This window comes from Thalia democratica, chromosome 9 (assembly GCF_965202585.1).
Source record: "Thalia democratica chromosome 9, ktThaDemo2.hap1.1, whole genome shotgun sequence".
In the NCBI taxonomy this organism is placed as follows: domain Eukaryota; kingdom Metazoa; phylum Chordata; class Thaliacea; order Salpida; family Salpidae; genus Thalia; species Thalia democratica.
In genome coordinates this window covers 22,462,371-22,487,839 of record NC_139173.1, presented here as the reverse complement: position 1 = coordinate 22,487,839, position 25,469 = coordinate 22,462,371, and the positions used below count along the sequence as shown (strand labels likewise).

The window sequence follows — 25,469 nt, the reverse complement described above, 5'->3', positions numbered from 1 at the left end:
ATGGATGGTTTTCAGTAAAGTTATTGTCCACAATCTCTAGGAAGCCCTTCTAACCCGTGTTGCCACACTTTTGCAATATATATATATAATATAACTATTCTTGTTATACAATGTATTATTTAAGATCTTCTAGTAGTTGTTATGTTTATAATTTTTAACAAAAATTAAAGCTAAATAAGTTAATCTATATTTCAGCTTAAAAAACTAACAAATTACTTATGTTTTTACAGACTATTTTAATAAAAGGTATAACAAATAAAAAGAAAAAAATGGTTAGTATTCAATAATATAAAAAACATTTTTATCAAAGATTTTAAAAATAGTTTGCATGATGTTAATAGTATATAGTAGTGCTAATTTTAGTTATAATCTAAAAATACTTTTTGTAAAGGTTTTTAGAATTTTCTTAATACTTTAGATTAAAATTTATACAACTTGTTTTAAGTTTGAAATAAAAACAATTTATAAGCATATTCTTTCATTAAATTCATCAAGTTGTCAGAGTAAAAATATAATATTGTTTTATTCTTTCTTTAAAGTAGTTAATGTTATATAACATGTTTGGATAAATATTAGTTTTACTTGAAACAAAATTAAACATAACAAATATCTTTTTAATTAACCACCATTGTTAAGTTTTAATTAGTTTAAATATTGTATTTTCAAAACTTAATAAATACAGTTAAAGTGTTTTTTTTTAATAAAAAAGTTTAAGTTATGTAACAACTTTAAATTAGTGAATCAAGTTTGAGGTTGTTTATTTTTATAAATAATTTAAATGTAAATAATTAAAATAGGTGTATTATTAATATTTTTTTCTTTACGCTTAAATTTTATGTATTTTTGTGTTGTTATGGTTAACAATTTATGTAACCAAGTATTTAATTAACATTGCCAATCAGCTTTTAACTTATAATAACTAACATGACATTTATTTTTTCTTTCTTTTATTTTGAAGCTTTTTTAAGGATTCCAGAAAAGGAACTCTTAAGCTGGAAAAACTGAGAGAAATTGAATCAGCCGTTCAGAGTAAATGGGACAATTCAAAAGTTTTTGAAGAAAATGCTCCTGACGCAGAAGAACATTGGGAGTTAGTTTGATTCGTTTTAAAGCTTAGAGCTGTACTAATTTAAATATATACGTTTCCACCACTGGTTACATGACAATTCGAATTCAGACAACTCAAATTCCGACAATTAAAATTCTTTAAAAAAAAGGTTCAAATGACTATATCTCAATAAGTAATATAAATTCGAAAAAAAAAATGTTATGTTGATCTTATTAATATCTACAGGCCACTTTTTTCTTTTTTGCAAAATCTTAAACATTTTTTTAGATACTTTAAAAATACTAAAAATAACTATATTTTCTACCTTATTTAAACTATGTCTCAACAAAAATTTAATGTTTTGCAAAAAGAAAAAAATATCTTTTAGATATAAATATGACCTACATATGTGTTTTTTATATTAGACAAATGTACATTACTTTTTTGTTTATGGCCCTTTCAATTTTATTTTAAGAATTTGAATTGTCGGAATTTGATTTGTTCGAATTTGAATGATCGTGCACCCGTTTCCACTATACAGACTAATTAAATTTTTCAATGTGAAATTAATTTATTGATAATAACGTACTTTTCAGGGGAGGAAAGTTCATGACAACTTTTCCGTACCCGTACATGAACGGACGCCTGCATCTGGGCCACACATTCACCCTCTCAAAAAGTGAGTTTGCGGTTGGCTTCCAGCGCATGATGGGTAAAAAGTGCCTCTACCCGTTTTCTTTCCATTGTACTGGCATGCCTATCAAGGTAGTTTATTTGTTAAAGTAACTTATAAAAAATTATAATTTTTGTAAGTTATGGTATTAAATAAATAAAAATTAAAAACATGTTAGGCTAAATATATTTTAGGCTTGTGCTGATAAGCTGAAAAGAGAAATGGAAGATTTTGGTTATCCACCAAAATTTCCAGAGGAGTCTGCACCAGTAGTTGAAAAGGAGAAAGATTTTGAAGCTGGTAAGTAGTTTGATTTTTACTAAACTTTTTTGAATAATAAATTTCTACTGTATTGACTTCATAAAACTTGTTAGTTTTTTTATAGGACAGAGAAAACCTGTCGGTAATATTCAGGGTTTAAAATGACCTTGGAATTTTAATCTTTAAAGATTAACATCCCATCATCTTATTTTAGACATTCCATTTATAAATGAACAATCAAACAGAAATGTTGAAGAAAGGGAAGAGCAAGAAAGCCAAAGCCACTTCCAAAAAAGCTGGCGCTTCTTACCAGTGGCAAATTATGAAGCTGCTAGGACTCGAAGATGAAGAAATCAAAAAATTCTCCAATGCTTCATACTGGCTAGAGTACTTTCCACCACTGGCCAAGCAGGATCTGACCAAGATGGGACTGAAGGTGGACTGGAGAAGAAGTTTTATCACCACTGACACCAATCCCTTCTATGATTCATTTGTAAGATGGCAATTCAAAACACTCAAGGTATAATTTTACAAATTGTGTTTGATGTTTTAAACTTAAAGAGTTGATTTTGATTGCTAAATTTCACATCATAGGGTTACCACAAAACTTGGAAAAACCTAGAATTTGACAATTTAGGCTACAAAATCTGAAAAAAACCTGGCATTTGAGAAATTTTGAAATAAAGACTGGAAAAAACTGCAATTTTGAACAATTTCTACATGATAAATAGTAAAATTTTGATTTGACACTAAAAATCCATCACATAGATAACATATTTTTGTAGTCATAAATTTTTTTATTAAAATACACATTTACAGTAGCTTCACAGTTCTTTTCAATGTTGTTATACTATTTAACTCAGTTTTTTTACATTAAACTTTATTTTGAACTAAAATAGACCCAAAAACGTATACTTTTAAAAACCTGGAGAAAATTTTCCAAAAACCAGTGGCAACCCTGACATTAAAATAGTGAAGTTTAAAAAACAATAAAGCAAGGTGACACTTAAAATTTTCATAAAATTTTCTTAAAATCACAGCTTAAAATTTTATTTTAAGTCATTTAACTAAATTAGACTTCGCTCCAATTAAAAATTTAATCTTTTAAATTAATGTTGTACATTCAATATGATTTAAAGTTGCTGTAAGTTTTTAAGTTAATATATTAAGTATTTAATTTTTTTTACTTGTAAAATATTGTTATAAACTAAATTTTTTAGAGTATAAACAATATTTTATTTACATAAACAACCTATTGTATAACATCCACTCTTGTATAAAACTGTGAAAAAGTATTTTTTTAGCTTAGAGCTTAGAAATTATGTTGTAAACTTTCAAATAAATTTCAATGTTGTCAAACAGGAGCGCGGCAAAGTGAAGTTTGGTGAGCGTCACACAATTTTCTCTCCCAAGGACAACCAGCCGTGTATGGACCACGACAGATCGTCAGGGGAGGGCGCTGCACCACAGGAGTACACTGCAATCAAAATGAAGCTGCTTGCTCCATTCCCAGAGAAACTCAAGTAAGTTTGATTGAATATTAGTATTGTTGGTTTTGAATTGGTTATTTTTTATTATGATTAGTTTAAAATGTTTATTTTTGTCTATTTTTTTCGTATTAAACTTTCCTTTCCCTAAAAAGCCCAAGAGTAATGCAGTTCTTATAGTTGTTTTATAATTAATACTGAAAAAGTGTTGTTTGTTTGCATTACTATGTTACTCGGGGACGGGTCAAATATGCACAAAGACACTTTTGCACAAAGAAATTTTTGGGCGAAGGGTCAGTTTTGCACAAGGGATCATTTTTGCATAAAAGGGCATTTTTACACGAGAGTAAAAGAAAATAATAAATAAAATAGTATAATAAAAAAATACTGACCAAGGGTTAGGGTTAACAGTGATAGTTTAAAATAAACTGATAATCAAAAATAAAAAAGAAGAAAAAAGTTACCGATCAAAAGTAGGGTTAGAGGTAAAAGTGATTATAAAAAAACTCTTGCAAAAGTGACTTACGTGCAAAAGTGTCTTTGTGCAAAATAGTTAGTGCATATTTGACTCTTAGTGCATATTTGAAACCTCCCCATGTTACTCATGTAGGTTTATTTTAAGTTTTAGAACAAATTAAAACTTAATTTTTCTTACAGGAGGTTCGAAGGAAACACTGATGTGTTCTTAGTCGCCGCCACTCTCCGTCCTGAAACAATGTACGGACAGACCAACTGCTGGATTCACCCCGAAATCAATTACGTCGCTTACAAGCTGAAAAGCGGGGAGGTTTGCGTGAGCACCAAGAGAGCTGCCAGGAACATGTCTTTCCAGAAACTGACCTGTGAAAACGGAAAGTTTCACGTGGAAGCCGAACTTCAAGGAACTGACATCATCGGTGTCAAGCTGTCCGCCCCTCTCACCCAGCATGAGGTGATCTACACACTGCCGATGATGACAATCAAGGAAGACAAGGGAACCGGAGTCGTCACTTCGGTGCCTTCAGACTCGCCTGATGATTACGCGGCATTTGTCGATTTGAAAAACAAGAAGGCGTTCAGAGAAAAGTACGGAATCACCGATGAAATGCTGAAAGAACCGGTATGAGTTTTATATCTTCTGATTCTATCTAAACTTTCGACTGTTATTTGTGTTCTGTATTACCTATACATGTTAATTTGTTTTGTTTAGATTAAGTAGGTTATACTGTTTATTTATTTTAATTTGTATATTCATACAATTTTTAACTGGTTTCTATATTGTTTATTACCTTAATTTTGCTCTTTTAATTATGCCGTCCATGCTACTTTACACTCAACTATATATAAACAGTTTAATTTATTTGATAAAAATATAAAAATACAAAGTAATGATCTTAGAACCAAATTGTTTTAGAGTTTTTTCTAGATTCTTTTATTTAATACAAACTTAATATGGCTATTACTACAATCTGCCTTTTTTTCTTCTTTAAATATAACAGTTGAAAATATATCGTTTTTGCTGCCTTCTACTTAAATGAATATTGTAACTTATAACAAAGTTAAAATATGTTTAACATGTACAGGTTGCCATAATTGAAACGAGTGAGTTTGGACACATGGCTGCCGTGAAGGTTTACAACGACATGAAAATAAAAAGTCAAAACGACACTGAAAAGCTGAGAGAAGCGAAGGAAAAAGTTTACAAGGCTGGATTCTATGAAGGAAAAATGCTGGTTCGTACATTAAATTAAAGAGCATTTATCAAAACTAAACTATTTTAAATTATTTATTTTTGTCAGCTGAAACTTTGTACCTTCAAACCATGCATATGTTTTTGAAAATAGTATTTACTAATGAAAAGAGTATTCTGCCTATCAGCGCACGAGTATTGTGTTAGGAAAAAGTCATGAAACCAGGGTTGCTACTCGGTCAGGAAAAGTTAGGAAATCAGGAAAAGTCAGGAAAAATTTAAAAAAATGACAAAAGTCAGGAAAAGTCAGGAAAAAATGGGGGTTTTGAAAAAAAGTCAGGAAGTTTGATAAAATTTAAAAAAATTTCAGATTTTGTCAGTTTAAATTTACAAAATTCCTCGTTTCAAATGGTAAAAATTAATTAAAAGTCCTTTTAAGTCAGAAAAAAATTCCAAAATTTTCCTAGAAATTCACAAAAATACTTAATTTTATGTCTAATACATTCATTTGGTATAAATTAGTAAAGTATCCTTTACAAAACTGCAAAAAATTTCTATTAACATATTGAAGAAGTACCCTACTTGAACAAGCAGATTTTGTAAGCTTTTAAGTATTGATGATCTATAGCAAGCACACTTCCATAGTGAAACTGTGATATATACACAAAAGTTTATCTAGCATAATTTTAGAATCAAAGTGTTTTTTGTTTAAGTAGATAATTGAGTTTTTTTATAACTAAGCAGTTAGTTTAGTATTTTTTGTAACAAGTTAATGTGTATACTTTACCTCTTTATAATTTTTTCAAAGTTGTTTAAATTTAAAAGTTACGTTATAAGAGAGGTATTTGCCAAGATTAAGTTTTATTATTATTTGTATTTTTTGTAGAATAAATTAAGTTTTTAAAGTAAATAAGAGTATATTTATTAGTTACAAACTTTATACTAAATGATAAGAGGAAATATTTTATAAATGAAAGTAAAAATAAATGAGTGCCAAAAGAAAAGAAATGAAGCCCACAAGTTGTGACTTGATTTAGAGAAAAGATTCTCTTCAACAAGTGTAGGGGCAGCAGATGATAGCGATTTAAATAAAATGAGGAAAATGATTTTAACTGCCAAGAAAATGAAGCGGAATGCAGTTCAGATGAAGAAAACTATATCTTCATTAGATGAAGAGGTTGAAGTGCTAATAAAAAGACAGAGAAAATAAATTTTAGTACATATATTTAAAAAAACAGTATTTGATTAAGTTCTTTATTGTTTTAATGTTTTAACTGTAAAAGTTCGTTACTGCTTTAAGGTTTGAGTTATGAAAGTTCCTTATTGATTTAAGGTTTTAATTGTGAAAGTTCCTTATTTGTCGTTTCGTTAATTTAGATACATTTATGCTAGAAAATTCTAAAAAATTGTATTTTTTACTGTTTTAAGGTTTCAACTGTAAAGATTTGTTATTGTTTTAAGATTTTAGTTGTGAAAGTTCGTTATTAATTAAGGTTTAAATTGTAAAAATTCCTTATATGTCGTTTGTTTATCTAGATACATTTATGCTAGGAAATGCAAAAAAATTGTGTCTTTTTTCAGACAAGCTGTGTTTATAAGGTAATAATACAAGTATTTTGCTAATAGAGCTGTTTATTACAAACATCAATCATACACAGATGGTTTAAGTGATGTACTGGAAGTTTGATGATAGAATTCAGCAAAAAACAGTTGTTTTTAACCTGTATTAAAATTAGATTGAAAGCTTTATATAGTTTCAAGTGTTAGATTATGTATTTTAGAATAAGTTTAATTTAAGAGTTTGATTCAGAAAAGTCAGGAAAATTTTGGTAAAAAGTCAGGAAAAGTCAGGAAATTTTTCTTAGCTTGATCAGTGGCAACCATGTGAAACTTTCCACAGGTACCAGCAGAATACAAGGGCCAGAAAGTGGAAGCTGTCAAGAAAGTTTTGCAGCAGAAGCTGGTGGATGACAAGATGGCGTTCAAGTATCAGGAGCCTGACAAGAAGGTGGTTTCGAGATCGGGTGATGTGTGCGTCGTCGCTCTTTGTGATCAATGGTTTGTTTGAATACAAGTGAACTAGATAGCATTAAAATATTTAAACATATTCTTAAAATCTGAATTGTTTCAAATTGTTTTTTTTAAGTATATATATAATTAGCTGTATTTTTATATTTTCGTTTTTCTAACTACTTTTGATATTGGCATTGAGATAATTTTTTTCAACTTTTTTATAAGATCTTCTAAAGTAATTTACATCAATCACTTAAATTTAAATTTTTTTTTCTTGTTTTATTTTTGTCCCTGCCATTGATGCAATTTTACTCAACGTGAATTCAGGTACCTGGACTACGGCAACGAAGAGTGGAAGGTGACGACGAAGAAAGCGCTGGAAAGCATCGAAACTTTCAGCGTTGAAACGAGGAACCAGTTCAACGCCACGCTCGACTGGCTGAAGGAGCACGCTTGCAGCAGGACGTACGGACTGGGCAGCAGGCTTCCGTGGGACGACAAGTGGCTGATTGAGAGCTTGTCGGATTCGACCATCTACATGGCTTACTACACCGTGGCTCACCTGCTTCAGCAAGGCGCCTTCGACGGTTCCAAGTCTCCGAACAATATCAAGTTTGTCAATGTTTTTATTATCTAAAATGTTTCATGTAATTGAGCAAAGCATAGAAATAACCTAATAATTGTTAATTTTATTCTGCAGGTACCATGTTAAGTTATATTGTTTCAAACCTTTAACTTATTATTTAAGTTACAGACAAATTGTTTAAATATTTAGTACTTCTATGTAATTAAAAAACAAACCGAACCACTCAATAGTGCTTTAGTCATACAATTTTTTTTAAAAACAGTGCTGCAGATATGACGTGTGAGGTTTGGGATTACATTTTCTTTGACGGTGCTAAAGCTCCTTCCAACTCGAAAATCAACACCGATCTTCTGAATAAAATGAAGAGAGAATTCAAGTTTTGGTACCCATTGGATCTCCGTGTTTCAGGTTTTAAATTAAATTCAATAATGTTTATAATTAAGTTTGGAACGTGAAAAGAAATACCTGAATTAAATATAAGTATTTTAATAAACCATGAGCTCTGTGTACCAAATCTTAAATGCTATTTCAATGGCTAGTTTTGATCAGTTTTTGAAAAACTTTTGTTAATTTGAATATGATCAAATCTTCACTTATTTATATTACTAACAGGCAAGGATCTGGTGCCAAACCACTTGACCTACTTTATTTACAACCACGTGGCAATGTGGCCCAATGAGCAGACTCAAGCCTGGCCCAAGGGTATAAGAGCTAATGGACACATGCTTCTCAACTCTGAAAAAGTTTGTTGTAATATTTTTTTTACTTAAAGTAACAATATCATTGACGATTTAACTAAAAAAGTTATAATATTTAGTTCCACTAGATTTAAAATATCATTTGTAACAGCTCTGATTTTATTACAAATTTTATTTGGCCACAGTTTTAGAGAAAAAAATGGATTTATGCTGTCATTGGTTATAAATTTAGTTTTTTTTCAGATGTCCAAGTCAACAGGAAATTTCTTGACTTTGACCGACGCCATTGAAAAGTACTCTGCCGATGGTAGTTTTTTAAATTTTAATAATTAACATTTTATGAAAAATTATATACATTTATTTAACTAAATGAATTAAGTACTATAAAAACCATCTTTATTTAGCAACATCAAACCTAACGATTTAGGTGTTAAAATAAATACTTAGCTTTTAATTATTTTTTTGCATTTTAAAACTATAAAACTATATAAATAAAGGTTAGCCACAATTTTAATTTAGACCATATAGTACTGGACTAACTAGTTCATGTATTATTTAAAAGATAATTCTTCAACTTAATATTTTTATCCAAGGTATGAGGTTTGCACTTGCCGATGCTGGTGATGGCATTGAAGACGCTAATTTCGTAGAAAAAGTTGCAGACAGCGGAGTTTTGAAACTTTACACTTGGATTGAATGGTGCCAGAAAGTGCTGGCTGAAAACGACTCTGCTGAGGTTAGTTGAATTAAACATTTTTTGTTAATTTGACTTATTAATAAAAAGTATATATAAACCTTTGTAACTGTTCTCAATTAGGATCAAGATATTCTTCTTAAATTTTATACCAATTATTAGGTCAATATTGTATGGCAATAACTAATTTAAAAACAGCTAAAATATCTATTAGAGCAGGGTTTCCCAATTAAAGCCACACGTAGCAAAGGAGGGGGGCCACGAGCAGTAAAGGGGCCACAGGGAGGCCATGAGGCCATAATTTGAAACTACACTAGATATTATGGAGTTGATGGTTAGGAGAAAAAAAAGAAGATCTTAGTTGTACTTAAGGATAATTCTGGAATTTATACTAGATCAGGATTTTCCAAAGTGAGCCATATCAATACAGAAATTTAGAAGGCCATAAGCAGTAAAGGTGCCAAAGGGGGGAATGAGTATTAAGGGGCCACAGGGGCGCCATAATTTGAAACTTATTTTAGATATTCTGGAGTTGATGGTGAATAGCAAAAAAAGGTCTTAGGTGTATTTAAGAGTATATTTGGAAGTTAAACTAGATATTATGAGAAAATTTCTTAAGTTTAGAGGGACATAAGCTTAAAAAAATTTTTAGGTGTATTTAAGGGAAGTTTTTTGAGAAGTATTGTCGGATAGGACCGATAGATTTTTTTATTTCCTTAAAGGGGGCCTTATAAGAAAGAGTTTGGGAAACCCTTTACTAATTATTATGGGAAAATTTCAAAACTTTAGGAAGCCATAAGCTGAAAAAATGTCTTAGGTGTAATTAAGGTAAACTTTTTAAGAAATCTTGTCGGATGTGCCTATGACTTTTTTCATTTCTTTAAGTGTGACTTATATAAAAGAGTTTGGGAAACCCTGTACTTAATATTATGGGAACATTTCAAAACTTTAGGGGGCCATTAGCTGAAAAAATGTCTTAGATGTATTTAAGGGAAGTTTTTTGAGAGTTTTTGTCAGGGGGCCATAGCTTTTTTTTATTTCCATAAAGGTGCCCTATAAAAACAATTTAGGTAACTCTGATTAGAGCTTCTTAAAAATTAAAATGTCCCTGTTGTAAACTTATTTATTAAACAAAGGCGGATGTGGTCGACAACGCCGAGCCGACATACCACGACCGAGTTTTCATGAGCAAGATAAGCAAGGCGGTGGCGCAAACGAAGAAGCATTACGACAACATGAACTTCAAGGAAGCGCTGAAGACCGGCTGGTTCGAAATGCAGATAGCGAGGGACAGGTACCGCGAAATGAGCCAGCAGCAAATGGACAGGAGCGTCATCAGCAACTTCATCAAAGTTCAAACTCTCCTGTTGACGCCAATCTGCCCTCATGTTTGCGAGCATGTGTGGAGGAACTTGCTTAAACAGGTGTGTGTTTTTTTTTGTATATCGGAATCTTTATGACTTGAAAGTATTTACTAACAGTCAGTTTGTTAATGAAATGTTTAGATTGCTCAAAAACAAAAATTTGAGTAAAACAGAAAATTAAAAAAATTTTAATGAAAATAATTAGGTCTTAAGTTATACCAGATATTCTTACTTACAGGACGGATTTGTGATCAACGCAAGTTTTCCATCAGTGGAGAAAGTCAACGAAGTTTTGATCAGATCTTCTGATTTCGTCTTCAACGTTGGCAGCTCCATCAGAACTAAAATTGCCAGCGAAAAAGCACTTGCAGAAAAAAAGAAGAGAGAAGTCAGTTTTATTATTATTTAAAATAAAGCATAAGATCAAATTTGTTAAATATTTAATTTTCTTGCAGTACAAAAAACCCGACAAAGCAATTGTTTATGTCGCAAAAACTTATCCTAGTTGGCAGCAAAAAACCATCGAATCCGTCAAGTGAGTATTGATTTTTGTTTGTCTGTGTTTTGTATAAACTTTAGTTTTTAATGACTATACAGTACATTTAGCCAGTCAGATTTTCCAGTCGGACTTAAAATAGATACCCGAGTAAGTTTTGTTTGTAAAAGACCTGATAAAACATAAACTCAACTATAATTTAGGGAAGCTTTTGAAAAGAACGGCAAGCAAGTGGAGAAGGTCGACAAAAAACAACTTAACCAGAAGCTGAAAGCGTGCGAAGAAACCAAAAAGGAAATGAAAAAGGTAATAAATATTAAATATGGAACATTTTAAAGTTTAAGATAAAGAACTCATAAAAAACTATTTTTATATCTTCTACTTAAATTTAAACGTTTTGAAATTATTTTATGTTATACTAAAAGTCTTTAAGTATTGTATGGACAGCTATGTATAGCATTGACTTTAAATGTTCAGGTGATGCCGTTTGTGAACGACTTGTTGAAGCAAGTAGTAGAAGTTGGTTGCGACGAAGCTTTCCAGTTGGAATCTCCTTTTGATGAGGCTGAAACAATGAAAGCTTGCTACGAATACCTCGTTTCTTCTTCAGAGGTAATTATTTCTCGTATTAGTATACGCAGGGCTGCTAAAATTCCTGGAATCACTTAATAAACCTGGAGTCTTGGACAAAAATCACTAAAAGACATGGAAGAACCTTTAGTTTTTAACAATTTATAAATGTAAAGTAGTAAAATTCTAATACGATCGGAAAAATCAACCATATACAATGTTTGTTTTGTGTCACTTACAATTTTATTTATTTTAAAGCGCATCTAAAATAGCATTACAGTATCTTTTCAATATTTTTCATTATTTTAAGATAGTTTTTTTACCTTGAATTTAATTTTATACTAAAAATGGACGAAAAAACTTGTACTTTTAAAGTTTTGTTTCTAAAATAAAAAAATAAAAAAGAAACTTAAAAAACCTGAAAAAAAAACCTTTAGCAATTCTGATCATGTTGGAAATTATTTGTTGGCTTTTAAAGTTTGAACACTAAAATTTGCACCAGAGAGAAAACTACTTGAAAATGTTATACAAATAATTCAGATACACTAATACCTTTTTCATGTACATATGTAGTTTTTTGTGAATAAAAAAATAAACGTTTTCATGTTACTTTCAACCAGCTGGAGTTTGTGGAGTTTGAAACTGCCAACCCGGAAGACCAGGCTCAAAGCAAGGCGCGACCCGGAAAACCGGTGATCAAATTGGTGCAGACTCCATCAGCAGTACTGGAAGTAAGCAAGTTGAGCTTGAACCAGTAATATGCACTTATTTGCTTGCATGTCGTTTACTTTGTTAATTTGTTAGGAAATCAATAAACTTTTCATTTACTTGATTGCACGTGCATTTTCGTTACTTGTGTTAGTTTGCTTGCTTTTTTAGTTCTTTCATATGTTTTTTTAAAGATAAAAACTGTCGATGAAAAGAACTAATATAAAATATACAGTGTTATAATATTTCAAGTTAGTTAATTAGTTCATAATTGTAGTTAAATTTTAGTATACTTGTGAAAAACACAACATTTGGAGTTAGTTCTAAGACCAAAAACGTAGGTGTCCCTGAAATTTTTTAAATATGTTAACTTATGAAAGGATGAGTATTTTGAATTATATAATATCAATATAATTAAGTTATTAATTTTTATTTTGTTTATAAACACAGCGCTGTGTTGACCTTTAAGCATTTTTTTAGTTGTAAAATACACTTATGTCACTGCGAAGTGCAGCTGATTTTTTATAAATAGATTAACGGCCTCGTAAAAGTTTTATTACCTAATAAAACAATATATTAACTTTTATTTAAATAAAGTAAAAAAAAATATTGTGACTGAATAAGGTATAAAAATTATTTTACTTGAGTCATTTAGCATATTGCCTTTCAACCAAAATTTCAATAGAAAGAGACTGGCATTACCAACTTAACTGTATTCTTTTTTTTTTGCAATGTCTCACTTGAAATATTTTAATATAAAGCAACTTTTATGGCATTGCTGAACTGTCTTTTTACTAAAAAAGTCGTAAGAATCTTTTATGCAAAGAACTACAGTTTGTTGAAGGCTGTAATTTAAAATAAGGAATAAGTAACAAATTCATCACAGAAAATAGGTAGAATTTTTAGTATTTTGCTACCGATTTAGTAAGAAAAAATGATTTTAAATAAAGAAGTTCATAGCAACTGGATTTTATAAATACATTGCGAGCATGGAAGATCGTTTATGTGAATGCAAGTTCTTAATGATACTTATAATACATCTTTATCACTACTGTTCGTAAAAGTTAAATAGATATAGCGTGTAAGATTGCTGACCTCTTTTAGATATTTGTAAAATAACAATATGATTTAAATAGCTTAACAAACACTAGATTACAAAATTTCAAATTTTATAACCGCTCCAAAACTATTGAATTAGAAATATTACAGTTATCCATGTGACCACATTTGAAAAAATTATCAAAAATATTTTGCACATTGATAGTTATCTTTAATTCTGTATGATTATATTTATATACTGATAGATCATATTTTCGTTCATTGTACATTATATGTATGACTTTTTACCTTTATCTGCTTGTTAATAACATTAAATTTGTTAATAAAACGTATAGGACACTAAGTTATAATAAAAAATACAATGTTCTTTTGAAATAAAACTGATACGTAGTAATTTGTCAATTAATTATAATAATAATATTTGTCATTTTAACTCCATGAACTGAAATTTCACACTTCGTTTTATATCATTGACAACAAAAACATCAATTTGTCATTTAAATGAGATTGTTAGCTTGAAGATTAACTTTCATAGTTTGAGCTATAATACAAGATATTTAGTTTACACGATTAGTATTTTAGAAACTAACTTGATAGTAATATTGATTTTTTACTTATTAACTTATAATAAAAGTGTTTAATTTTCTTAAATACAGTGCTAATTTAAATTAATTCAGTCACTTTTACTAATTTAAATAGCTTAATTAATTGTTGCTTTTTAACAATATGATGTAAATACAAACTTTAATTAATCGGCTAAAATGTTTAACTACATGTGACCTCTAAACCACAAAAAAAAAACTTTCTTTTAGTTGTATTTAAAACAAAAGCAAAATTAGATTATCATTTAAATACAAAAATAATAAGTATGTAGAATTACTTTAACAATACATAGACGTTAAACGTTTAAATGAAAAGTTATAGTATTATATTAAAGAATCAAAATACAATACAAGATATCTAATAGTTTGGTTAATAAAAGGTTGATCATGCCAATTCGATCATCAGACCACAAGCTTCGGTAGACTGAGACCGGTTTCGCCCTTATTAGGACTCATCAGTCAGTCACAACCGAAAAACTTGTAGTCGTCAATCTACAAACGATTTATCATGCTTTTGTCACTAATCATTGCCAGCAAACTGTCGATTCATGTGAAAGCATGATAAACCGTTTGTAGATTGACGACTACAAGTTTTTCGGTTGTAACTGACTGATGAGTCCTAATAAGGGCGAAACCGGTCTCAGTCTACCGAAGTTTGTGGTCTGATGATCGAATTGGCATGATCAACCCTTTTGTTAAATTTGAGCTTGCCTCACGGCAAACGAAAGTCCGGACTTCTGTTCTGCAGACTTTCGCCGATGTTTTTTGTAGTTTGGTTAATTTAATTATAAAACTGAACTATACATGATTGTTTAGCTTTATACTTAAGCTTTTGCTTAATAACACATTAAGCTATTTAAAAGTTTTTAACAAGAACTAGGTAGAATTACGCTTTTTAATTGCACTAAAGATATATCCTTGACGCTAAGCTGAAATAATTATATAAAAGTAAATCAGTTGTCTGAAAATAAAAGTTCAAATGTAGCCCGCACTGTTCTTTTAAGCTAAATAATGATAAATGCATAAATTGCAACTTAAGCTTTTTAAACTAAAAGTTTAAAAATGTAACCTTTTTTGTCTATAAGTAAACTGTGCAGCCTATTTTATATTTAATTTATTTCAATTTGTTTATATTTATTTTATTCGAGTTGAATTTTTCAAAATACGAATGACTTTTTTGTAAGTCTAGCCCCTTTCTCATAAAGAACCGCCCGACCCCCTTCAGTAAATTATACTATGAAAAGAATTCATTCACAATATTTTTGCTTAATTTATAAACTATTTACAAAAAAAGCATTGTACTTTGTGAATCCTAAGAAGATTTAAACCGTGTAAAACAATGTTGTCGTTTTCCTTATGTTAGTAGTATTTTTATTTATAGGAATAAAGTGGTTAAAAGTCTTATTAAATTGCAATTTGATATGTTAGAAGCATGATAAATCGTTGTTACAAACTAGTGATAAGATTTTTTGATTGTATTACTTTGAATAACGCAGTTTCAATATATTCTACTTGCTAGTCTTTTAAAATACTTTTGAACTTGATAACTTGCCAAATAAACTAGCATTAAAACGTTCGAAAGTATGAATTTAAAATCTTGACTGTGACTCAATCTTATTGTCTTGAGTAAGTAGCAAACAAAAAATCTATGAAATTAAATTATTTACTGAGTTTTATATAACTTACCATTGTTTCTATATAATTTGCTTAAATTATCTATTGCCAAAAAATGTTATATATATTTTTATGGGACACGTTCAAAATCTACCCGCGATCCAAATCCACCCGCGTTCAAAATCTATCCCCGTTCAATTTCCACCCGATCAAATTCCACCCAATTAAATTCGAGAACCGCTTACCGATCGAGGGTAAGAATTAGGGGTAACAGTGATAGTGAAAAATTAATATAAAATAAATAAATAAAATACAAAAAAAGAAAGAATTTATTAAAAAAAGGGTGGATTTTGAGCGCGGGTGGATTTTAAATGCGGGTGGATTTTGATAGTATACCATTTTTATCCACATTAAATACTGATGTGTTAACATAAATTAAGTTAAAACTATCGCTTTTCAATTCACTTAACACTTTTAGAATTAATATTTATAAAATAAAAACATATTATACAGTAATCTTCCTTTATTCTACCAACATATGTTTCTGTGTGTCAACGAATCAGCACACTTCAACTGGGTTCTGTAAAAAAATGATTACTGTAATGAGAGAATATAAGCATAGAATAAAGTGGGTGTATACATGTTTTCATTAAAATAAGATATTTTCTACAGATAATAGTTATTAGTAGGTGAAATACTTAATATTAAATCCGACTGTTATAAAACTATATAATATTTGTGATTATTGAGTCTAAAATAAATATTATATAGTTTTATAACAGTCAGATTTAATATTAAGTATTAATAACTATTATCTGTAGAAAATATCTTATTTTAATGAAAACATGTATACACCCACTTTATTCTATGCTTCTATTCTCTCATTACAGTAATTATTTTTTTACGGAACCCAGTTGAAGTGTGTTGATTCGTTGACACACAGAAACATATGTTGGTAGAATAAAGGAAGATTACTGTATAATTTGTTTTTATTTATATTCCAGTGAAATTACTTCACTAGGATCTTTTGTTAGCAAACAATTAAAACTATATTTTGAACAGTTATTTATAAAATATAGAGTTTGTTTAACTAAAATTAAAGCTCGAATTTTTTTAGCATCTCAAAGTAAGTTTTTACTACAGGGTGAGCTATAAGCTCTAGGAATGACTAAAAAATGGTTTATTAGCGAAAAATCAAAACGTAAGTGAAAAATGATTAAAATTTCTAGCCTCCTTTTTGATAGGAAGTATGCTTCTTTATTTTAACTTATTGACAAAGGTACACGCAGCGTTTTCTGGCATGTTAAGCCCATTATCTCCTAAAGGATGTCTTAAATGCCGCTTCAACACTTGAATGGAAAATAGAATACCTTTAACAAAGACCGCACCAAAAGTTTGCTACACTCTAATTAGGATTTGCAGGAGACCACATCTCCTTACTAAAAAAATTACAAAAAATATTTTTTTACGTGTTTTAAGTTTATATTATTTTTTCGGATGGTGTTTTGTTGGAAGATGAGTGGCTGATTTTCAGTTGTAATTTTATTTCTTCAAAAACTGAAACCAAAAAAATATTATGTGTTCTGTCAAGAGATCTGTGTTGATTTTTGGACAGTTGTGAGGTGTTATCTCTTTCAAATTATGTAAGCTATCAGTTCGAAGTTAATTCCAGTAAGTTCATTCCATTGACGTCACGCTCACACATTAATTTCACCATCTCCTTGCAAATTTGTTCGAATTCCTCTCTACCCTTTCCTGTAAAGTTTTAATAATCTTCTTTGATCGAGGAGTGCCTTGTCTTCTACTGCTGACACGATCTTCTATCAAGCTCCTTTAATGACCTGATAAATTTTTGATTTTACTTTTTTCAAAAGCTTAAATTCTTCGAGTTTACCCTTCATGCGGAATAAATCTGAACTGTTGCGTTTTTTGTTGCCAATTTAAACTAATTTTATATAACTGTATTTAATCTAAATGTTAACACAATTAGTTGCACTAAATGCTACTTTAATTTAAATCAAAAACTATTTTAGTGATATTTATTTCAAAGTTGAAATTTTCTTTAAGATTTTGTTTTTAGAAATTTAGTAAGATTTTAGTTACTCATGTAATTTAGTTTTATCACACTTGAAACAAGTATTACAATGCATTTCTTTTGTGTTCTTGAATTCTCATCGATAGTGTTTAGTTGCTGTTTTTAATATATGCTTGATATATAAAAACAGTTCTAAAAGAGCAAAGTTATTCTTTAATCAATAAATTAGCAATGTTGAATAACTAAAGTATAATCATCAAATGGTTAATGCATGAAAAGTGATTGCTTGTTGAATCAAATATATTAAAAGTATTTTTTAGTTTATACACAATTTAAATTGGCATCCGTTTGATTTATTTATATGGTTATAAACTAAGTTCCATTATTTTAGACACATTGATTAAGTTTATAATGTTTATAAGAAGCTTGAAAAATAGTTTATACTTGTTTTAATTTAGCATTTTTCTAAATGAATAGTACTTATAAATGATGAATTAGATTTATAACTATTTTGTACTTTTAATCATTTAGTACTAAATTATAAATGCTTACATAATAAAATACTAATATTTTTGCGAGCACATGTTAAAACACACCGTCATTATAAACAATTTTAAGATAACTTCGTTTTATATAGATTTAAGGTAAAAATTTAACCAAAGTAAAGTCATTTACAACATTAAGCTACATGTTAAGTTGTTACAGCTATTTAATCTCACTTTTTATTTTATAGTTTTAAAATGCTTATCATGTTACATTCGACAAGTTATTAAACCTTTAGTGATAGCTAATAAGTTAACATGAGTCAAAACAGTGTATACCACCAAATTATCTTTTATTACTGCATGTATTGATCATTTGCAAATTAAGTATTTTTTGTTAGTTATAAAATATCTTGATCTTTCAAGAAATTAGACGAACATTCATACTTTTTAAACGACCTAATTTAGGTAAATAGTAAAAAGTTAACTAATACTTATTAAAATGTAAAAGTTTTGGTTTGAAAACTTAAAGTGGTGTAACTAGCTGTTTTTTTTTTTAATTTTTATATACTTACACGGTTTATTTAAAAATAATTTTTTAGAGAGTTTTTTTTTAATTGAAAAAAACTTAAAAGTGATTGAAATTACTTGATATATTAAGCTTGTTAAATAATGATTAAATGAAGGATTGAGCTTAATTTTTTACAAAGTTAATTATTTATGAACAACTTTTTAATAGTGGTTTACCGGATCCAAATGCTTGATAATAGCTTGCCGAGAACCGGGTATGGCCAGATTTTGATTTTAAAAAATAAGTCCAATCTAGTTTAGTTCAAATCTTAATTTAGATTTTAAATCTAATCCAACCGAGCTCAATGAAAAATTAGTTTGACCAGTTCTGGATTTTTAATACTAATTAATACCCAACTGAAACCAGATAGGCCCTCTTTCTAGGGAGCGGGTCAGAATGACACAGCGACAAAATGACACGGTCGTCAAATAGACACGGTGCGTCACTTTGGCACAGCGACAAAGTGACACGGTGCGTCACCTTGGCACGGTCCGTCAGTTTGGCACGGAGGGTCACTTTGGCACGGCGACAAAATGACACGGTGCGTCACTTTGACACAGCGACAAAATGACACGGTGCGTCACCTTAGCACGGTGCGTCACTTTGGCACGGAGGGTCACTTTGGCACGGCGACAAAATGACACGGTGCGTCACTTTGGCACAGAGGGTCACTTTGGCACAGCGACAAAACGACACGGTGCGTCACTTTGGCACGGAGGGTCATTTTGGCACAGCGACAAAACGACACGGTGCATCACTTTGGCACAGCGACAAAATGACACGGTGCGTCACTTTGGCACGGAGGGTCACTTTGGCACAGCGACAAAACGACACGGTGCGTCACTTTGGCACGGAGGGTCACTTTGGCGCAGCGACAAAACGACACGGAGGGTCACTTTAGCACAGCGACAAAATGACACGGTGGTTAATAAGGGAGGAAACGATTTGTTGTGAAACTTCAATCTTCATTTGTATGGACAACGATCTTATTTTTCTTGGAAACTTTTCGGTTTCCTGTCTTCTAACCGGTTTTGTAGAATCAGCAACAATCACATTGATTAACTTTAAAAACAAAAACCGCAGGAATTTTTGATCGTGATTTCATAAAATAAAGTGAAACGCGTAATGTTTATACCTTCTATTCTCATCGTCGTACTTATAAACAACATGCTCATTTTTAAGCAGTAGCAAGGTGTTAGGTGTGCTTAAAAGCTGTGCTTAATAAGCAACAACTAGTTGTTTGTATCAAACAACGTTCACAAAGATGCAAAAGCAGCAACTTTTTTAAGAAAATACGACTGCCAAAATTAAAGGAAATTTATTTTTGATTTCATTCGAATGGAAAAACTTAAACGCAGTTTAGTACTAGAACTTGAAACGAGTAATAAAAATTAGAAAATGACTTGCCATTTTACGACTAAAAAGATAAAAACTCATATAAACATATTTTTTAAACTTCAGTAACATTCTGATTTAAAAAAATACAATCTTCATTTTAGATCAATCATTCAGTACATCAAAACAATAAACTAGTAGATGTAAATACAGAGGAAAATTTGTTTTATAAACTAAAACTCAGACGTTATCGAAAGCAACTTTTCTGCTGTTGTAATTCTAAATTCTAATGCGGTTCTTATTTTACGTTTTTATGCTTAAAAAAAATAATACTTGCGCTCTTTTGGCGACTTAATAGGTTGCAATTTTGAACTAAAATACTGCATTCCCTGACGAAAATATAATAATATTTTTTTTTTTTTACATTTTCATCAGAAAGAAATTAACTCGTAATTAATAAACAATATTGTTTTAAAATTTTAGAAAAAAAATAATAGAAATCCTAGAAAATGTATTTATTTTTACAAAAAAGCTCCTTTTTTTATTCGCAAGGTTAAAAATAGAAAATTAAATATTATTTTCATAACAGAGTTAAGACAAAACCGAGTTTTTTAAAACTTTGTAAAAAAACTAAAGAATATAAAGTAGAAGAAATGTTTTACAAGCAAATTAAAATCTGCTTTTACTGTATTATTATGAAATTTATTTACTGATTTTGTATTAAATATAAATGCAATGAAATCCTTATATGCAATAAAATACTATAATATCTGTCATACTCTAAGTTTAATTTTTTATGTTTTAGACTAAAAAGTTTTGTAAAATTTAAAAAGACTTAAAGTATTAATTTTAATAGAATGGCTGCAGCTTTAATTAGAAGGCTGCAGCAGCAATCTTGTATGTATAACCTCTTCTAGTGATTAATTTTTTTTAAAGTGATAAATATATAAACGTGCATGTATGGTTGCATCAGACTCTTTATTTTTTCTCAACTTTTCATAATACTATTTTTAACTTTTTCATAAATTTAGGCTTCCAGGTCCGTTTGTTTTAATTTTTTGCTTTTAGACAAAATTATTGTATATTTTCAATACAGAGTTTTAAGTAAACATCCTAACTTATTATCTTTTGTTGAATATAAATATATATACATATTTAATATAAATGGCTAGTTACTACAAAAACAGCTTAACTCTGTATTTTTAAAAACTAGAATTAAAACACGCATGACTTATTCTTACTACGAAATAACTCTGTATAAAATTAAATTTTAGTTATATTTTATAACAATTCCTGATAATAGTTAATTAAACTTTTAACAAAAAATACTAAATTTTATTCATTACATAATATAAAAAATCGTGAAACGTAAAAAATAAAACTTAGGAATATTTTTGTTTTCATACTAAAACTTAAATTTAAAAGCAATGTATCTTATATAGTTTCAAATGTATCAAGCTACTATAGTTTGGAAAAAATATAATAAATCTTTTGTTTACTAATTACTATCAAAAATTTACAATTAAAAGTTATATTACCGAAGAAGTTTAGTTTTGCTTATAGGTTTGTTAATCCATGCTATAGTGACGCTCCGTGTCATTTAGTCGCTGTGTCAAAGTGACGTATCGTGTCATTTTGTCGCTGTGCCAAAGTGACGCACTGTGCCTAGGTGACGCACCGTGTCATTTTGTCGCTGTGCCAAAGTGACTCTCCGTGCCAAAGTGACGCACCGTGTCGTTTTGTCGCTGTGCCAAAGTGACCCTCTGTGCCAAAGTGACGCACCGTGTCATTTTGTCGCTGTGCCAAAATGACGCACCGTGCCTAAGTGACGCACCATGTCATTTTGTCGCTGTGCCAAAGTGACCTTCTGTGCCAAAGTGACGCACCGTGTCACTTTGTCGCTGTGCCATTCTGACGCACCGTGTCATTTAGTCTCCGTGCCAAAGTGACCCTCCGTGCCAAAGTGACGCATCGTGCCAAGGTGACGCACCGTGTCATTTTGTCGCTGTGCCAAAGTGACGCACCGTGCCAGAGTGACGCACCGTGTCATTTTGTCGCTGTGCCAAAGTGACGCACCGTGTCATTTTGTCGCCGTGCCAAAGTGACCCTCCGTGTCGAAGTGACGCACCGTGCCAAAGTGACGCACCGTGTCATTTTGTCGCTGTGTCATTCTGACACCCACCCCTCTTTCTAATAGAAATCAGGTCAGAACAGTTTTAAAATCGAAATCTGGTCATACCCGGTAGACCTAGTAGACCACTCACTGCTTATTAACTTCTTATATTTATCAGTTCTTGTGAATCTGATTGTAAACAACTAAAAATTCATTAATATAATAACAATTCTAGCTATGTAATAAAATATAACCTTTTTTTTTATGTTGTTTGATTCTGTTTTTTTATATTAAATTTGTACACTGTATACTAATATTCAAACAACAAAAACATAGCTTCAATTTATTTAAAAGCATTTTTTGTACCAATGCAAGTTACTGTTATATGAAATAAAAGTTGGACATAAATGATCGAATATTAAATTGTTTAAAATATTCAGCTGAAGAACCGCCAAGACTGCACTCCCTTCCACTCGTTTTCATTGAGGGTTCGAAACGGGGAAAGTACCTTCGACATCAAAAAGAGGATCGTCAAAAATCAGTCATCCGTGAAAAGTTAGCGCCATTTTGGTGATAGTTTTTATAAGTTTCTTTGAAAACTCACAATTATGTAAAAGTTTATAAAAAACCGATTCATTTTTATTTTATTTTTTTGTTTAGGAAATAGTGATTTGTAAATCTTAAAACAAAATTTTTTTCAAGTAATTTACATTAAAAGGTCGCATACTATTAACAAGTGACACATTATCTAAACAACAAATGGCTTATGTTTAAAAACACATTCTAGATGTAAAAACTTTAACAATTTAAACGGAGCGACACAGTAGTATTTGTACAACAAAAGTTTACTACTAACAACTTTTATTCAAAGTCAAATTCTGACATAATTTAAAAATCCAATTGCAGGCGTGGAGCGTGTGGACTTGTACCGGTACGCTGACCCCGCCAACGACTTCCGGGTCAACCCGTCAACTCTGAAGGACAAGCTCCAGGGACTGGTTAAGATCAGCGACTCGTCGTTCCGCTTGGATGAACATTGCAACCAGGCTCGACTGGTGCAAGGCGACAAGACGGTCAACATCGAGAACACCCTGGTGTATTTTGTTAATTAATCAGTTGCTTGAAAGGGGATTTTTTATTATGTGGACTAAGAATGATTAGTTAATTTATATAGTTAATGCATTATTTTAAGTTGTTAGTGGGGATTATTAAAGCTTTTAGATTGATAAAAATGTTTTTTTGCTGTTTGTTTCATCTTTTGAAACTAATTTTTTAAAGTATGCATTTTTTTTAAAACTGAAATAAACTTGGGTTTTAGGATACTCTTATTTTGCTTGTGTTTAATTTTTTTATAAATTTTAAATTTCTTATTTATTCTGACCTACTTGGAAACAATGTACTTTTTATTACTAACACAAAAATAAATCTAAATAAACATATGTCTTGTAAACTTACATAATTTTCGATATTTAAGTTGGAAAGTTTTGAAATATATTTTTAAGAGTTTTAAGTTCAGATAAGGACAGCAATTGAAACTTTTCAAATGCGAATTTAACATAATAAGTTACTGCCGCTCTATAAATTTTAGGTTAAATTCTATTAGATTTAGAATTTTTTAAAACAACAATTATGCACGGTCGCCACAGGGTTAGTTTAAACATAATAATCAAATTAACATACTCTAGTATAAAAGTTAAAATAACTAAATTTTAATAAAAGTTTTACTGACATAATATATACTAAAGTTGTTAAAAAGTGTATAACTATTTAAAAAAACGAGTTTTTTAGAGTATTTGATAATACAAAACTTTTAAAACGCTTGTCTGACAAAAAATATAACTTAGTTCAATTAAAACAAAATTTGATTTAAGATAGTATGTTTAAAAGTTTCTGTGAAGCTATTATTTTGTGCATTGCATATACAATAACTATTATACATACTTTAACTTAAAGCTTAGCACACAGTTAGAAAGAGTTGTTTTAGCTATCTTATCTCAATTACATTTAAATGTTAAAAAATGGTTACTAAATCAATTTGAGCTTCAAGCAGCTTGAAAAAGCTCGGTTTATAGCAAGCATTTTGAAGTCTTAAATTTTTGTGCTGAATATTAGACTCTAACTTTGTGTTTAGCGTTTTCCAAATGTTTTACATAAAATTTTCGAAAAAGTTCAAAGTTTTATAGCATATTAATTGTTATCGTTTTTAAAACTTTCAGTTTAAGCATACAATAAAAAGTAAAAGAAAACAGTTAAAAGACATTTTATTTTTTTACTGTAAAACCATTTAAAATTTCTCAAACTTAGTTTTAATTAATTAAAAAGTTTACTGCCTTATTAATTAAAACTTTTCTTTTAAAAATTATTGACTGAAGGCGTCTAGTTATTTAGGGAAAAAAATAAACATAACTAGATTTTTATGTACAGAAATGAATTTAGAAAAACCAGTTTAATTTAAGTTAAAAATATGTTTCATACGATAAAATTAGTTCGGTTAAAACATTTCAGTTGCTTTAGTTTATTAATAATATCTAAAATTTAACTAACTTAAAACGACTTTGATTAAAAGAAAAACTATGAAAACTAAATTTAGACACAATACAACTTTGAAGTAATCAGTTGAAGTTTATTTATAGCTTATATTTTTATTGTAAGTATACTTATTATAATTACGATTTTTTTTTCTTCTTAAATAATTTTGGTCCAGGTTTCAGATTGGTTTCTTCTTCAGTTCAGCAACTAGCATCAGAGTAGTTTAATGAGGACAAATATTTCAGATATTTATAGAAACTAGTTGAAATTTCAAAAAAAACCTTAATTTTTGTCTAAATTTTTATACGATTGCAAACAACTTGAAAAGACAACAAAATAAGTAATACTTTAAAATAAAAACAACGCTAGCATTTAAAGTAATAAATTATAGGACTCAACAATCAAACAAAAGCTAAGCGTTTATCTTAAGCATGAGAAGAACACAAAGGTTTTTTTTAGAAAAAACATTGAAAACTTTTTTTTGTTATGAAAAGTCAAAAAAACCTCATATAAACCTCAACAGGTTATCGATTTGGAGGTTCTTATAAATCAGTTCTCAAAATTGCATACGTAGCTTTGGTATGTGTAGAATTTACACGGGGTCCATTTTTGCACAAAAAATATAATCCCCTAACCCATAAATATACCCTTTAGCCCCCCAACTAAACCAAAACACCTTAAACCTAAGAAATAATCCCAACTCCTAACTCTAACCCTAAAGTCTTACCTTAAACCCTCGACCCTAAAACCAAATGTACAAAATTTCTACCGTGCAAATCTGGCGCTTTCCGTTCTCTCAAAAGTTTCTTGAAAGCATTATCTAACAACTTTCTTTTCATATTGCAACTATGAAGTCATGTCA

General features: G+C 29.8%; 1 protein-coding gene across 1 annotated transcript; it reads left to right on the top strand.

The window, feature by feature from the left end:
* The first annotated feature begins 235 nt into the window (after positions 1-235).
* On the top strand, positions 236-23,508 carry LOC145844407 (leucine--tRNA ligase, cytoplasmic-like). Its single transcript, XM_082951804.1, has 22 exons — positions 236-272; positions 969-1,090; positions 1,645-1,813; positions 1,916-2,021; positions 2,228-2,502; positions 3,345-3,505; positions 4,127-4,568; positions 5,032-5,181; positions 7,039-7,196; positions 7,479-7,763; positions 8,000-8,145; positions 8,350-8,480; positions 8,679-8,742; positions 9,029-9,171; positions 10,266-10,553; positions 10,732-10,881; positions 10,949-11,028; positions 11,193-11,295; positions 11,467-11,601; positions 12,180-12,290; positions 22,519-22,633; positions 22,985-23,508. The coding sequence occupies exons 1-22, from the start codon at positions 270-272 to the stop codon at positions 23,188-23,190; spliced, it is 3,543 nt and encodes a 1,180-aa protein (XP_082807930.1). The 5' UTR covers positions 236-269; the 3' UTR covers positions 23,191-23,508.
* The last annotated feature ends 1,961 nt before the right edge of the window (positions 23,509-25,469 follow it).